At 61.9% G+C, this 15,561-nt stretch overlaps 1 protein-coding gene across 1 annotated transcript; it reads left to right on the top strand.

Annotated features, from left to right (window-relative positions):
* The first annotated feature begins 2,138 nt into the window (after nucleotides 1-2,138).
* TONSL (tonsoku like, DNA repair protein) lies at nucleotides 2,139-15,308 on the top strand. Its single transcript, XM_019435192.2, has 26 exons — nucleotides 2,139-2,249; nucleotides 2,344-2,439; nucleotides 2,742-2,884; nucleotides 3,498-3,681; nucleotides 4,031-4,160; nucleotides 4,329-4,500; nucleotides 4,586-4,700; nucleotides 5,239-5,384; nucleotides 5,485-5,637; nucleotides 5,873-5,998; nucleotides 6,140-6,320; nucleotides 7,568-7,650; nucleotides 7,753-7,842; nucleotides 8,192-8,264; nucleotides 8,342-8,505; nucleotides 8,580-8,703; nucleotides 8,843-9,591; nucleotides 9,687-9,763; nucleotides 10,166-10,319; nucleotides 10,406-10,484; nucleotides 11,040-11,341; nucleotides 11,502-11,673; nucleotides 12,394-12,569; nucleotides 13,090-13,163; nucleotides 13,700-13,833; nucleotides 15,050-15,308. The coding sequence occupies exons 1-26, from the start codon at nucleotides 2,225-2,227 to the stop codon at nucleotides 15,238-15,240; spliced, it is 4,113 nt and encodes a 1,370-aa protein (XP_019290737.2). The 5' UTR covers nucleotides 2,139-2,224; the 3' UTR covers nucleotides 15,241-15,308.
* The last annotated feature ends 253 nt before the right edge of the window (nucleotides 15,309-15,561 follow it).

Raw genomic sequence — 15,561 nt, 5'->3', positions numbered from 1 at the left:
CAGGTCAGGTATGTGGCTGCCAGAGGGGACCAGGCCAGGGGCCACAGGAGGGAGAAACCAAGGCCAGCTGGGCCTTCTGCGCCCTGTCCCCACAGTCCTAGGGCTAGCAGCTCTTAGATGGGGGTGGTAGATGGGCTGGGCTCTGCAGCACCAGGGCTCCCGGGTTGCCGGGGGCATACAGTCCAGTATTTCTGGCAGCCCAAGGGCATGTCTGGGGGGTGCCCAAGAGGAGTAGTAATACATCCCAGCATCGCCTTGCCCAACACAGCCCCCACTCTGACATTCACCCCAGCAGCTGAGCCTTACATCCTGGTGGAGGCAGGTACCTTGGGAGACTGTAGTGTGTCGTGGCCACTCTTGGAAGCTGATGCCACAAACCTACTTGTGGCATCTCACCGGGGTCATTGATTTACTGGGGATTTCCCAACCTCCTTGTTAGGAGAGAACACCAGTGGTCTGTCTCCAGGACCCCTTGGCATTTGGCATTCTGAGCTGGAGAGAGTGGGGGTGCAACCTTGGCAGATGTGGAGGAGGCCTGGGGGCACACAGCAGGCTGCCCCCTCCGCCATCACCACTCGCCTATGTGCACTACATCCCTCAGTTCACCCAAGTGAGACATTTGCAAAAATAATAAAAATAATTTTTTAAAGAGGAAAGCGAGAGGTGTTTTTATCATTGTGGGAAATGACTTACATGTCACTATTGTGGTCTGCGTTCTCTTTGGATATTTTCTGTATGTAACTATATAGTTTCAAAAAAATTCCAAACCATGTTTTGTCTGTGTTTCCTTATGTGAAAAGCCAGCCTCATGGATGCATTTCCCTGGGTGAAGCCAGCATCCTGGGCAGGACTCAGCTGCTGCCCCTACCGGCCCCCACTCCTTGGACCCTGCTCAGTACTGCCCCACATACACATCTTGTCTGACCAGTGGGAAAGCTGAGGCATAGAGAAGTTGGGTCCTCTCTGGGCTGTCTTGTGAATGCTGACATTGGAAGGGGAGCCCCAACACAGTCTCTGCCCTTGGCCTATTGAGCTGAGCCAGTCTCTACCCCCATTGGCCTCGCTCTCTCACCCCTACCACATCTCCACTTACCCCTCACTGTGCTCCTTACACTCCAGCAGCCTGCCCTCCAAGCAGCTCTTTTGGTTTCAGGGCCTCCCTGTTGTGCTCCCCACCCACCAGACCCAACTAGGGACCTGCAGAGCCCTTCACCCTTCCAAGAGAAGAGGGTTCCCTGGATCCAACTTCCCATCTCCTGCAGTTCCTCAGACTTGCCCTTGCCCCCACTCCTTGCAGCCTCATCACCGGTCCTGGGCAGTCTTCCCTAGACCCACAGACCCATCTACCCCCTCTCTCACTTCCTCCACTGTGGGCCTCATGGTTCATCCACTGGCTGAGAGTTCTACCCTATTGGGTCTGTTTTGACTTCCACAGAAAATAAATGCAGCTACCTCACACTCTTTCCGGGCCTCCCCTGGGGTCTTTGGACACCAGTCTCATCACCCTGCATCCGGGGCTGAATGTGCTTTGTAGTGGGGACTGAAACCTCTAAGGCATGGCAGGTGTTGGTTCCTCAAAGCAGTGGATACAGGACAGGCATTTAGAGGTCTGAGGCCTGGGTGCACCAAGCCCTCAAGAGTTCGTTGTGTGCGCACTGAGGAAGAAGTACTTTGTTCACTTTGGAAGACACATCCATCCCCCCTTTTCCCCCAAAACACGGGGGGTTGTGTCCTTGAACGCAACGGCTCTGGGGCTGCATTCGCGGCTGTTCCGCGGGCTCTGTGAAAAGGGGCGTATTTGATTACATGCACATATCCAAGTACTCAAGGGTATTAGATCATAGATCCCTTCATTTCCTTTTATATGAAGGCGGTGTGTCTCCCAAGTAAAGTCGCTCACGCAGACAGGCTTTGCGCGTGTGTGAGTGGTTAGCGGCAGCACGAGCGCAGGAGACCGCACCCCAAGGGCGGCTGCGGGGCCGGGACCAGGGGTGAGGATGGGGCTCAGCTTCCACGCGACCCCAAGAGCCTACGGAGGTGCCGATCCTCCCGCCGCCCTCTCACCGTCCTTCCTGACCGGACGTCAGCCGGACTACGGCTCCCACGATGCCTCGGGCGGCTGGACTACATTTCCCGGGATGCCCCCCGCCTGGCGGGGGCGGAGCCGCGGCGGCGGCGGCAGGGAACGCGGGAAGTCCGGATCCCCGCGCGCGGCTGATCGAGGATGAACGTAGAGCGCGAGCTTCGTCGTGAGTCTCCGGGCGGAATGCGGGGCGAGGAGAGGGTCTGGCCCACTCAGGCGAAGGAGCTTAGCGTCCCTGCCTCGTCTCCCTCTCTCTGCAGAGCTGAGCAAGGCCAAGGCCAAGGCCCAGAGAAGCGGGCAGCTGCGGGACGAGGCCGCCCTCTCCCACCAGCTGGGGGAGCTCCTGGCCAGCCATGGTACGTGCCCCGGGCCTGGCCCAGCTTGTGGTCCAGGGCCGGGAGAACTGTAGGGCTGGAGGTCGGAGCCCTGGGGGGCAGGAAGGGATGGGGGACCGGGTGAGCCAGCGGGGACGGGGGGGGGGGGGCGGCGGAAGGCGAGGGCCGGGGCCAGGAACCTTGCTGAGCCGGCCGCCCAGGGCCGGCCACGGCCTCGCTTGCCCTCGCTCGCCCTCGCTCGCCCTCGCTCGCCCTCGCTCGCCCTCGCAGCCTCTGGCCGACTGCCCAGCCAGGGCTGAAGCCTGCCGCGCCTGCCTGCCCAGGCCGCTACGCAGAGGCCCTGCGAGAGCACCAGCATGAGCTACAGCTCCTGGAGAGCATCGATGACCCTCTGGGCTGTGCCGTGGCCCACCGCAAGATCGGAGAGCGACTGGCTGAGCTGGAGGATTACTCAGCTGCCCTGAAGGTGGGCAGAGCCCACTCCCACCCCCAGCGCCCACTCCCACCCCCAGCACCCATGCTGACCACACCCGGCCCTGCAGAGCCCACACTTCGAGCTGGTCCCTTTCTGAGGAGAGAAGCACAGTTTTCACTGTCTTGGGCTGTGGCTAGAGGGGGACACGCTTGGACGTGGCCTCCTCAGGCAGCCCTGTGTCAGGGAATTGTAGTCTGGTCTTTGGGTAGGCACATCATAGCCTGGGAGTCTGGCCCCACAAACCATTAACGAACATAACACTTGAGCTGTGTTTGTGGGCCAGCTGGGGAGTTGGCACAACTGTCCACAAAGGGCCTGCTCGGGTCCTGGCGAGTGGGGCTGCAGCAGCCCAGCTAACTCCCAGTCGGCGTCTCCTCCATATGATGATGATGGCTCGTTGGAGTGTGGCACCGCTGTCCCCACAGGCAGCCCATGGCACAGAGGATATGGGACTTGCGCAGCCTGGCTTTGTCCTGCTCTGTGGGGATTTGAGGGGCGTAGGGGGTTCTCCTTGGCAGAGGTAGGCGCCTCCTGGAGTTGGGGTACATATGGGATTTGCTTGAGGTGGAAGCTGGCTCACAATGGCCATTCCTTTGCACCCCAGCACCAGCACCGCTACTTGGAGCTGGCCCGTTCCGTGTCTAATCATACTGAGCTGCAGAGGGCCTGGGCCACCATTGGCCGCACTTACCTGGACATCTATGACCACTGTCAGTCACAGGACGCCTTGCTGCAGGCACAGACTGCCTTTGAGAAGAGCTTGGCTATTGTGGACGAGAAGCTGCAGGGTGAGGGCCCTCAGAGGCCAGGCCTTCCCAACCTCTGCCTCCTGACCTGCTAGCAGAGGAGGCCACAGCTCCAGTGTCTGCTGTCTGTATGGTGGGTTCTACCTGCCTGGGCCCACCCTTTGCTAGGCTGAGATCTGTCCTCAAAGCCTCCCATGAGGAGGTGCACGGCCTGTGCCCCCCACAGCCTCACGTCTGGGCGTTGTCTGCTCCTTCCCACGCTCTGTCTACAGCAGGAGCTCGTCACCACAGCAAGAGACGGGAAGAGGGGTGGGGGAGAGGCTGCACAGACCCCGAGTTAGATACCCCAAGTGGGGATGAGGCACTGAGGATTTGTGGGGGCATCTTCTAGGGACGCTGACCAAGCGAGAGCTGAGTGAGATGAGGACCCGACTCTACCTCAACCTGGGCCTCACTTTCGAGAGCCTGCAGCAGATGGCCCCGTGCAATGACTACTTCCGGAAGAGCATCTTCCTTGCCGAGTAAGGCCTCTGCCCCTGGAGGAAGGAGCCTCCTGAGAGAGGACCGCCCGCCCTCCCTGCTCACCTGCCGCACGTCTGTGGCATAGAGCAGGCTTGGCTTAGCATCGGCAGCTGCGTGTCAGCGCTTGGGTGCCCCCCAGTCACTCTGAGCCCTGTCGCCTCCCACAGGCAGAACCGCCTCTACGAGGACCTATTCCGTGCCCGCTACAACCTGGGTGCCATCCACTGGCGCCGAGGGCAGCACTCCCAGGCCATGCGCTGCCTGGAGGGGGCCCGTGAGTGCGCACGTGCCCTGAGGAAGGAGCTCATGGAGAGCGACTGCTGCGTGCTCATCTCGCAGGTGCCCACTTACAGCTCCGGGCCTTGCCTGCCGAGGGGCTCGGGCTCCAGGGAGCCTGCAATCTCACCTTTCTTTTCTTCCCCAGATCTTCCAAGACCTGGGGGACTTTTTGGCTGCCAAAAGAGCCCTGAAGAAAGCCTACAGGCTGGGCTTTCAGAAGCCTTTGCAGAAGGCAGCGATCTGCCGGACCCTTAAATATGGTGAGCCTTGGAAGGGGACCCAGGGTGCTGAACTTCCCCCGGAAGGGGTGAGGAGATGGCAGCATCAGTGTGAGGCCTTTTCCCGCTCCCCACCCCCGTCTTGTGGGGAAGAGAGCCCCCCATTTCTCTGAGCCTTCAGCATGGTGTGTCAGAGGGGGACGCACTGAGGGACGCATTGAGGGTGCTCAGGAGGCTGGCTGGGCATTTATAGACGAGCCGGGGTCTTTTTGGCAAGGCGGAGACGAAAGCGTTGCCAGAGAGGATGGGAGAGCAGACGGCGCGTGTGGCCCGTGAGGACTGACAAGTGGCAGGAGCTAGTAGCTCCCCTTGTGAGCCAGGTGCTTCTTCAAGGTGTCAGTTACTAGTTTCCTGATCCATGCAGTAAGTCCACGAGGTGTGTTTTGTTACTGCCCCCTTACCTAGGGGCGAGCAGAGGCCTAGAGACAGTGGACGGCCCACCCAGGGCACACGATTCACAGGTGGCGGTCGGGTCGGAGCCCCACGCTGTGTCCCCTCTTCACTAAGGCTCTTCTTGCAGTGCTGGCAGTGGTCCAGCTGCAGCAGCAGCTGCAAGAGTCGGAGGCCAGTGACCCCCAGCGTGCCATGGGCATCTGCGAGCAGCTGGGGGACCTGTTCTCTAAGGCAGGCGACTTCCCCAAGGCGGCCGAGGCCTACCAGAAGCAGGTGTGCGTCCCCTGCTGGGGCGGGAGGAAAGGGGCGGTCGTGACACTCTGGGCTGGTGGGGTGTGAGGCAGCCCTGGCCTCGCTGTCACTGCCTCCACAGCTGTATTTTGCAGAGCTGCTAAGCAGGCCGGGGCCCGAGCTGGCCGTCATCCACGTGTCCCTGGCCGCCACCTTGGGAGACATGAAGGACCACCGCCGGGCCGTGTCCCACTACGAACAGGAGCTGAGGCTGCGTGGCGGCGACGCCCTGGAGGTGAGCAGTAATGGCGTCCGGTCCCACCCAGGGTGCAGAGGGGCTATGCGAGTAGGTCTCCACGGCTCTGCCTCAGGACCGCTACTCTCGAGTGTTTGTGTGGACAGGCATTCCCTTTCTAGGGCTGCCGTCCTCCTGTTTCGGGTGGGCAGCGGAGGGAGCTGGGCCTTGGCCGGGGCCAGTTCCATGGGGCGGGCAGCAGCCACAAAGCTCATCCCTCCTCCTCCTGCTCCAGGAGGCCAAGACCTGGTTAAACATTGCGCTATCCCGAGAGGAGGCCGGCGATGCCTATGAGCTGCTGGCACCATGCTTCCAAAAGGCTCTCAGCTGTGCCCAGCAGGCCCAACGGCCCCAGCTGCAGGTACAGAAGCCCATCCACGCACGTGGAACCCCCCAGTGCAGCTTTCCTGCGACCTGCCTGTCCTCGTTCCCCACCCCCATCTCCCCGTTCAGGGTGTCCAGTGCCCCTGGAGCCCTGAACTGGGCACCCCCTGCCCCTCAGAGGCAGGTCTTACAGCACCTCCACAGCGTGCAGCTAAGGCTGCAGCCCCAGGAGGCCCCTGGCACTGAAGCCAGGCTGCAGGAGCTGAGTGTGCCCAGAGACCAGGAGGAGGACGAGGATAAGGAGGAGGAGGGTGATGGTGACACCCCCGAGGCCAGCGACGTGGAGCTCTCGGAGAGTGGTGAGGCCCGAATGCTGCCTTGGCCCCTATGCCAGCTGCCCGTGGCATTTCCTCCCTGACACCTGCTGGGGCTGGGCCCTGGGTTGGGCCGGGCGAGGGTGGAGTCCTCATTGGGGCTGCTCACCGGCTCGCGACAGGAGGATTCAGCCTTGTGGAGGAAGGGTGGTCTGTGCTGGTAGATGGAAGAGGGGAGTGGGGGCGGGGGGCTCTGGGGCAGCTCCGGAACCTTCCTGGAGGAGTCAGTGATGGGAAGGCTAGTGGGTATCTGCTGGGGAAGGAGGTGCAGGGTCAGACCTGGAGAAGTGGCACCACGAGAGGAGGGCACAGGGCAGACAAGAGGGGAGTGGAGACAGCACGCTGGCTGCCAGGCACAGGAGCTCAGCACTTCCTGAAACCCTTGAGAGCTGGTGCAGGCTTTCTCTCAAGGCTGGCAGGGTCAGCCTTGTGGGAGGTGGGTGTGCAGGATAGGCTGGAGCCATCACCCAGGGGGTGCCAGGCTGGTGGGTGCAAGCCGGTGGCTCGCTTCTGGCTGAGAGGCGGGAGGTGGGAGACCTGTCCCTGGGGCCACAAGGAACAAGTTCAGTTTTGAATTTGAGGGGCTTCCAGAACCTCTTCCAGAACCAGCGGCCAACGGCTGTGGGAAGGTTATGCCATGCTTTAGAAGGGGATTAGGCTGCGTGTCACCGGTATGTGGGTGTAGGCAGCCAGAGGAGAGTTAGAGGACCAAAGCAGGAACTATAGGTAATACCGCTCAGCAAGTGGTCACGTAAGAGAAGCCTGTGAAGTAGAAGAAGGTTCTAGCAAAGACCAGCAGCAGAGGGAGTAGAGGACAGGAGCAGAGAAGAGGAGTGGGGTCAGCCAAGTGAGTTGGGGGAGGCAGATGCAGACAGGAAGGTCAGGCACGTGCAGGTGGAGGGCACCTGGGCTCACGGGATGAGCTATTTGTAACATGAGCGTGACTTGGCCCAACAAGGGTGCTTCCCAGGAGGGGACAGAAGTCTGGGGTGGGGAGATCCAGAGTGGGGTCTGGGCATGGGGTCAGCACATGATGGACAGGGATCAGGTGGGCAGAAAGGTCGGGTGCATCCCCTGTGGGCCGGGGGTCTGCGAGTGAGGAACAACCACGGACAGGGCTGGGAGTGGAATAGCAGTCCACACTGGACCCCTGTCCTCCAGGCCTGGAAGGTGAGGGGAGCCTGGGGACAGGGGGGCTTGGCTTACGTGGAGTGGGCCGGGCTCTGTTCCAGAGGGTGATGCTGAGGGCTGGTCCCAGCAGCCGGAGGAGGACGAGGAGCTGCGGGCCTGCCTGGGCCGGCAGAGGGTGAACAAGGTGAGGATGGTGTGGGGGTACTGCGTGTGTCCCTCCCACGCTTGCCAGGACCGCCTGGTCCCCTCACACCTCTGCTTCCTGTCCTGGCACAACTGTCCACAGTGGAACCGGCGCAATGACGTTGGGGAGACTCTGCTACACCGAGCTTGCATCGAGGGCCGCCTGGGTCGCGTCCAGGACCTTGTAAGGCAGGTGGGTCTGCTGCCTCGTTCTAGCTACTCTGTGGGTCACGGGGACTCTCTCCTGGGGTGCACTGTCTCCCTGAGGGGATAGGGCAGGGCATGGGGGCTGCAGGGTGCATCGTGGCTGCTGGGCCTGCACAAGTCCCTGCAGGGGCCTCCCTGAGATGATGCATCTTGTGTGGGGACCATCTCTCTCTGCTAGGACCTAGGCCAGGGCAGAGCCAGGCCTGAGGGTAGACTTACGGGGCCCGTTCTGAGTTCTGAGACCCAGGCCCTGGCTCTCCTGGGAGCTCAGAGCCCCACAGTGAGGCCAGCCTGAGGGATACTCAGGTTAGGCTCCTTCCCATCCTTGGTCTCAGGGCCACCCCCTGAACCCTCGGGACTACTGTGGCTGGACACCCCTGCATGAGGCCTGCAATTACGGGCATCTGGGTGAGTACGGGGCTGGTACATGCCAAGGACGGGGGCCAACAAAGGCTGGGAGCTAGCTCACATCTCCTGGCCCACAGACATTGTCCGCTTCCTGCTGGACCACGGGGCTGTGGTAGATGACCCAGGCGGCCAGGGCTGTGAAGGCATCACCCCTCTGCACGATGCCCTCAACTGCGGCCACTTTGAGGTGGCTGAACTGCTCATTGAACGGGGAGCGTCAGTCACACTCCGAACCACGAAGGTGAGTGGGGGTACAGGCCAGGCCGTGGTGGGTGGGGTGCTCCTGCCAGCCCTGCTCAGCCAACCGCCACGCAGGGGCATAGCCCGCTGGAGACACTGCAGCAGTGGGTGAAGCTGTATGGCAAGGATCTGGACAGCGAAACCCGAGAGAAGGCTGTTGCCATGGAGAGGCTGCTCCGGGCGGGCCCCTCAGGCCGAGGCAAGTATAGACCTTCTGCCCCTGGGGACGGCTCTCCCTGACCTGAGAGTGCCCTAGGCCCCGATTCCAAGTGACGTCTTAGCATGGGTGGTTGGGTAGTGACGGACACTGCCTCACACGAGATTCTATCTCCCCACAGCTCCCCACGGCTCCCAGGCTCCCCACGCTCTTCCACGTAACCATCTGTTTGACCCTGAGGTCTCTCCTCCCTCGAGCCCCTGTCCAGGACCCCCAGGGACCTCTCAGGCTCGTGCCAGGGTCTCTCTGGGGCAGACAGTTCCAGCTGTGACCAGGCCTCGGAGGAGCAGGCACAAACTGGCCAGCAGTAGCAGCTCAGAGGGTGAGGACAACCCAGGCCCCCCCCGACCGAACCAGAAGAGGCCCCGGCATTCTGTCCAGCCACAACAGGACAAAGCCTGGACGCCCGGATCCACCAGCAAGCGGGAGGCGGCGGCAGCAAGTGCTCCCTGGGTGGGCGTCCGAGGCGTGGGCAGTGCCCAGAGCTGCCGCCTGGGGTCCGGCCCACCTTGGGGTCCAGGCGAGGCCACCCCGCAACGGCCAGCGCTCATCCCTGAAGAGGAGTGTCTGGCCTCAGACTGGCTGGAGGACGACTCACCACTGCTCCACAGCCGCCAGGATGGCCATCTGCCCCGCTCCCCGGGCAGTGGTGACAGTACCGGTCGTAGTGCCTCGGGGTCAGGCAACAAGAGCTCCAGCAGGCCCCGGGCGCGGGCCAGGCAGAGCCGGCTGACCCGTCTCAGGAGTTGCGGTACACGGGTCAGGGCAGGTGGAGACGGTAGCTCGGCTGCAGAGCCTCCATGGAGCCCGGATGTCTCCAGGGCCTCGGGGCCCAGTGGGGAGAAGAGCCCTGTGGTGGGCCAGCCCTCGGTGGGTGCACTCCCTGGGTGGGGGCGGTGGGGGCAGTGAGGCTAGACGGCTGTGTTTTCTGACTCAGGCTGTTGTGCCCTGCCCCCACCCAGCAGGGTCCGTCTTTGCCCCCTCCCATCCGGGTGCGAGTGCGAGTTCAGGACAGTCTTTTCCTCATCCCCGTCCCACACAGGTAAGGCGTCACATGCCCTCCGAGTCCCAGCTTCCCCGGCACCCCTGGGAGGACCCTCACGTTTGCAGATCAGATGGCGCGGGTCACAAGGGCTTACTTTGACTTGCGTCACCCTGCTGTCCAGGGGGCCTCCCATAGCCGACGTGAGGTTGCAGGCCAGGGTAAGAGTGCCCCGCAGGAGCATAGACAGGGCACTGGAGTGGTCAGGTCAGGCCCCGTGGCCCCTAGGAAAAGCTTGGAAGAGCTGCAGAGAGCACGGGCATGTCCTGGGCAGGGGCAGCGGGAGGGGAGGGGAGGGAGCCAGACAGAAGAGCTATAGACCTAGAGATGGCAGGACCCTAGATGCTTTTCCTCAGTGTGTGCAGGGACCTGGCCAGCTCAGCTTCCGCTTTGTCCCTGCAGCAGGGAGGTCCACTCTGTGGCCTGGCTGGCTGATCAGGCTGCCCAGCGCTACTGCCAGTCCTGTGGGCTGCTGCCGAGGCTCGTCTTGCGAAAGGAGGGAGCCTTGCTGGCCCCACAGGACCCCATCCCTGATGTGCTACAGAGCAACGAGGAGGTGAGTGGTAGGAGCCTGGGCCCTGAGCATAGGAGAGCCCCCAGCGTGGGGGGCCCCCGGGGCTGTTTAGTGACGGTGCTTTGCAGGTATTGGCTGAGGTGACTTCGTGGGACCTCCCGCCGCTGGCTGACCGCTACCGCAGGGCCTGCCAGAGCCTGCAGCAAGGTAGGAGCCCAGGAGAGCCTGAAGTGGCCTGGGCAGAGGGGCTGGGTGTTCATGGTCCACTTTCCTGTGCCACTCCCAGGTCTGTGGGCCTAATGTCCCAGAGCCCTAGATATCCACCGAGGCACCCTCCCCCCGACATCTGGCCTCGTGCCCAGTGCCCAGTTCCTCCTCTGCCCAGTGCCCACACATGTGGGTGTTCCCCAACACTGGCCCTGTGGGAGGCGGGATGGCATAGAGTCACCAGAGCCACTGAAGGGTAGGTCCAGGGTGGCTCTCCAAGGGAGCTTGCCTCGGGCCCTGAGATGTGGCGGTGACAGAGGTTGGAGCCCTGCCGAGAGGACCTGACAAGTCAGAGAAGGGACATCCCCACCCACCAGCCATGCGTGGGGGCTCAAGTGATGCTGGGCCCACAGGCTTGTGGGATTGGGCTCTGCAGCACCTCTGGGGTGTCCCAGGGCTCATGAGTGAGGAGGGAGATGTTTGGTTTGACCCCCCAGGATTCCCAGGGCAGAACGGCAGGTTCTGGTCCTGGTGACGCTATATTCCCCCCTCCAGAGGAGCACCAGGAGGTGCTCCAGGCCATGGAGTGCCAGGGCTCGGGCCCCTCATTCAGCGCCTGCTCCCTGGCCCTGCGCCAGACCCAGCTCACCCCACTGCTGCGGGCCCTGAAGCTGCACGCGGCTCTCCGGGAGCTGTACCTGGCAGGGAACCGGCTGGGGGATGGATGTGCTGCTGAGCTGCTGGCCGCCCTGGGCACCATGCCTGGCCTGACTCTCCTTGATCTCTCTTCCAATCACCTGGGCCCTGAAGGCCTACGCCAGCTTGCCACAGGCCTCCTGGGGCAGACCACCTTGCAGGTAGAGGCACGGGGAGCAGCAGGCTGGCAACAGGGCGGCATCAGAACGTTTGCATTCAGCCCGTCGTTGGGTGGGAAGGTGCAGTGGCGAGTGCTGACCTCTGCCCAGCTTTGGGATGGCAAGGAGACCAGATTCTCCAGGGGGCCCATGTCTTCCACAGAACTTGGAGGAGCTGGACTTAAGCATGAACCCTCTCGGGGATGGCAGTGGTCAGGCCCTGGCATTCATCCTGCAAGCCTGCCCCTCACTCAGTACCTTGCATCTCCAGGCCTGTGGCTTTGGCCCCAGCTTCTTTCTGAGCCACCAGGCAGCCCTAGGTAGTGCCTTCCAAGGTGAGCTGATGGGCATGTCCACTCCCTGGCCCCAGGGTTCCAGTTGCCATCAGAAGGGCATGTCCAGGGGCACAGAGAGCCTTGAGCAAGAGGGGCCCCGGGCGACCAGGCGTGGTGTCTAGGAGCACATAGGTGAATGTGCTAGGTCTTCCTGGGCTCGGGTCATTCCCCTAGGACATGCCATGGGCCGCTGTCCCTGTCTCCCTATTCACACCAGCTCTTAGCGTTCTGTTTGCCTTAGATGATCCCACCACGGACACCGAGGCCGTGGAGAGCGGTGGTCCCAGTACTGAGAGACTGGGAACTCGGAGTCCTCCAGGAGGCCTTTCTGCAGAAGTGGTGGGCTAGGAAGTGGGGCTTGGGGATGTGAGAGCAACAGCAGAGGAGAGGCTGGGATTAGGGCAGCAGGAGGTGCTCTCCAACCCCACCCCATCATTCACAGACACCCTGGCTCAGGGCCTGTCTCAGGTACTCCATCCTGGCTTGGGTTGGGGGAGGCAGGTAGCCCAGAGATGGTGGGGAGAGGGTGGGCTCAGGAGTCTGGCCCTGTCCCCTCCCTGCCTGGGAAACCCCAGGTGGGAGTTCCCTCAGTTCTGCATGCACAAAGTCTCAGGGATGATAGCTTCCCCAGAGGGATCATGAAGGTGTCAGGCCTAGGACTGCAGCTGGGCTGGGGTGGTGACCGTGTGTGGCTGACAGTGGTTCTGGTCCCCCGTGCAGATGCCAAGCACCTGAAGACACTGTCTCTGTCCTACAACATCCTGGGCACCAGTGCCTTGGCCCAGGCCCTGCAGAGCCTGCCCGCTCACACCCTCCAGCGCCTGGAGCTTAGCTCTGTGGCAGCTAGCAAGAGTGACTCAGACCTCGTGGAGCCTGTGGTCAGATTCCTGACTAAGGTATGTATGCGGCTGGTGGGGGCGGGGGGGGGGGGGTGCCATGGCAAACCAAGGCTGGGCTGTCCGGGCTACAGTTCCACACCTGAGACCTGGCGGGGGTAGGAGCAGCCTGGGAAGAGGGTTGCAGGTTCAGAAAGAACAGCTGTGGGTGAAGCTTTTGGGAGAGCTGCCTGCCTCGGGCTGTGAATTCCTGGCCAGCAGGAAAGGTGCCTGGGACCCCAGGCAGATCCCAAGTTCTGGCCAGGCTTCCTAGGGCTCTCTCCCCTGACTCTTCCATGTGGGGCTGATCCCTGTGGTTTTCACATGTCGAGTATGACTTAGAAAGGGAGGCGTTTCCTTTTGATTTTCACATTGAAGGGATGCTGCTCCCCTCTGGTGCCTTGGGGGTCAGGCAGTCTTTGGCCCCTTGTTTCTGAGGAAGAAGGAAGGTATCTGACCTGGGTTTGGGTCCTCTACTGGGAGGCAGAGAGGGTAGGTGCCCCACTCAACCCTACTCCTTTTGGGCCTCTGCTGTGTCTAGGAAGGCTGTGCTCTGACTCACTTGAGCCTGTCTGCAAACCACCTGGGCGACAAGGCAGTGAGAGAACTGAGCAGGTAATGCTGTGCCACCCACTCCTGCGCTATTCTGAGGGAGTCTGATCTCAAGTCCCAGTACCCTGGAGCGCTGGGTTGGGCAGGGAAGGGAGGTGAGCTTGGGGACCTACCCAAGGCCCTGGTAGTAACAGCTGGTAGTAACAGCTTCTTCCCCTCACTCCTTCCAGCTTTCAAGCCTGCATCCTTGTGTTTCTTCTTCCTGTACTCCTGAGGCTCCTGACAGCCTTTCCCATTACCCTTTGTTGTAGCAGCCCATACCGGGGCCACTCATGACCCTCCAGCCTCAGCTGGCTCTTGGCGGTGTTGGGCACCCAAGCCAGGGTGGCATATACCCAGGCCTGGTCAGTATGGTCCTGGCCCTTGGCAGTGTCCAGCTGGCCCTAGAGAAGTACTTGCACCCGTGCATACTGGGGCGGAGCCTATAGGGCCTGGCCTATGGCTCCCAGGGCTGTGGTTTGTCTGGGGCAGCTTTCTGCAGTACTGGGGGCCTCCCTCCCTAGAGGCTGACCCCTTTATTTCTTCCCTTGTTGTCTTAGATGCCTTCCTCTTTGCCCCTCACTCATTTCACTGGACCTGTCTGCCAACCCTGAGATTGGCCGTGTTGGCCTGGAGGAGCTTCTGTCTGCCCTCCAGGTGCGGCCCCAAGGCCTCAGTTTCCTTGGCCTGTCAGGTGAGCTTGGGGACCTACCCGAAGCCCTGGTGCTACCTCTAAATGGGCTGTCACTGCTACCAGCCAGATGGCAAAGGTGGGCTGGGCTCCTTTAGTTAGATACAATGGGGAACAGTGACCAGTGTGACTGGAAGGGGGTATAAGCCCGGTTCCTAACACAGGGCAGGGAGGACCATGGGGGCTTTGCCTTGGCCTGTTCAGCCTGAACCTCAGAGACCATGGTGACTGGGGTGGGGGGACGGGGGTGGGTCCCCTTTCACAAGGATTTCCTAATTACCATTGGCAAAAGGACAGAGCTCAAGATCAGGATGGCAAAAACTTGCCACCGAGGGATTTTCCCACTTCCAGGCAGGGCCTGCCCTGACTCTACCTTCCCAGCCTGTGTATTCCCATTTTGGCCACACGCAGGCACAGTACCCTACCAGAGCTGCCTTGACGATGACCCCAGGAGACATTAATTTGGTAAACTGGCCACCCAGTAGCCCGACACATCCAGCCAGGGCTTGGGGCAGGAGAGTACCAGGCTTTGCCCTCTAGGAGGATAAGGACTAGGAGTGGGTGTGTACACAGGGAACCCCTGGGTTCCTCCTGCTCCTCACTCCCACCCCACAAGGCCAAGCCGGCTCCTCCAAGAAGGCAGCCCTGAAGGCAAGCTGGTGGGATATCTGCACACAGCTAAGGGGCTGCTTCCCACACACCTGGCATCTGTACCTGTCCTCTCCCCTAGCTCCCTAGGGTCCTGAGCCTGTTGGGCACTCTGGCCTCCCTGGAGATCAAACCTTGACAGCTTAGTGTCTGTCCTCTTAAGACCCATAGGCATTCCTATAGTGTCCATTTTACAGATGGAAAGACCCCAGGCATTGTCATAGAAACTGTCAGAGGCACAGATGTGATTGCAGCATTTTATTTTAGCCAGTCTCCCTCCTGCCTGCCTACTGGCTATGAAAGGAGCCCACGGACCCGGTGGCCTCTCTGGAAGCACACACGCCTTCCTAGGGTGTCAGTGGGCCTCTCCTGGGCATCTGCCCAAGCACCTGGTTGTAGCCCCTGGGGCTCAGGGGAAGTGGCCTCTTCCTGAGGGCCACGTTGGTAGAAAAGAACACAGTCCTGGGAGTTCCATAGGTGTACTGCGAACGCCACTGGCTCCTGCGGGATTCCCCCGTCTACCTCGCTGGGGCCTGCTCCCTGAGACCAGCTCCCCCCTCCCCCCCTGCAGGCTGTGCTGTCCAGGGCCCCCTGGGCCTGGGCCTTTGGGACAGGATCACTACGCAGCTCCAGGAGCTGCAGCTGTGCAGCAGACGCCTCTCCACCGAGGACCGTGACGCCCTGCGCCAGCTGCTGCCCGGCCAGCCTGGAAGTGCGTGCACACTGGACCGAGGGTCCCAGCTCTTCTACCGGCGCCTCTGACAGGCGGCGCTGCCCTTGCCCTGCAACCCACCCTCGCCTCAAATAAACGATCGCCGCTGCCGCCTCCACCCCCGCTGCTGCCTGGAAGGCGGGTGGGAGGGGGAAAGCGGGGGTTCACTTTGCCGTAGGGGAGCTGAGAGCCCGCTGGAACTGGGGGCAGCTCTGGTTATTTGGTGGTTACGCGGAGAGGGCAGTCTCCTTTCCCGGAGCCCCTTTCCGCCTGTGGGTTGTACGGCCGCGGGCGTGGCCAGGAGTCGGGACGCGCCCATTTCCGGGTGCGCAGGCGCGGACGTCATGGTGGTAGTCGATTGGGAGGGAAGT

Source organism: Panthera pardus, unplaced genomic scaffold (assembly GCF_024362965.1).
Source record: "Panthera pardus isolate Hobbes unplaced genomic scaffold, ASM2436296v1 HiC_scaffold_7, whole genome shotgun sequence".
Lineage (NCBI taxonomy): Eukaryota > Metazoa > Chordata > Mammalia > Carnivora > Felidae > Panthera > Panthera pardus.
This window is presented reverse-complemented; position numbering and strand designations above follow the sequence as displayed.

Coding starts and splice junctions, on each gene's coding strand:
- TONSL (XM_019435192.2), top strand. CDS start 2,225: ATGAACGTAGAGCGCGAGCTTCGTC. Junction 10,485..11,039: donor CTGCCAGAGCCTGCAGCAAG/GTAGGAGCCCAG, acceptor TCCCCCCTCCAG/AGGAGCACCAGGAGGTGCTC. Junction 13,834..15,049: donor CAGTTTCCTTGGCCTGTCAG/GTGAGCTTGGGG, acceptor CCCCCCCTGCAG/GCTGTGCTGTCCAGGGCCCC.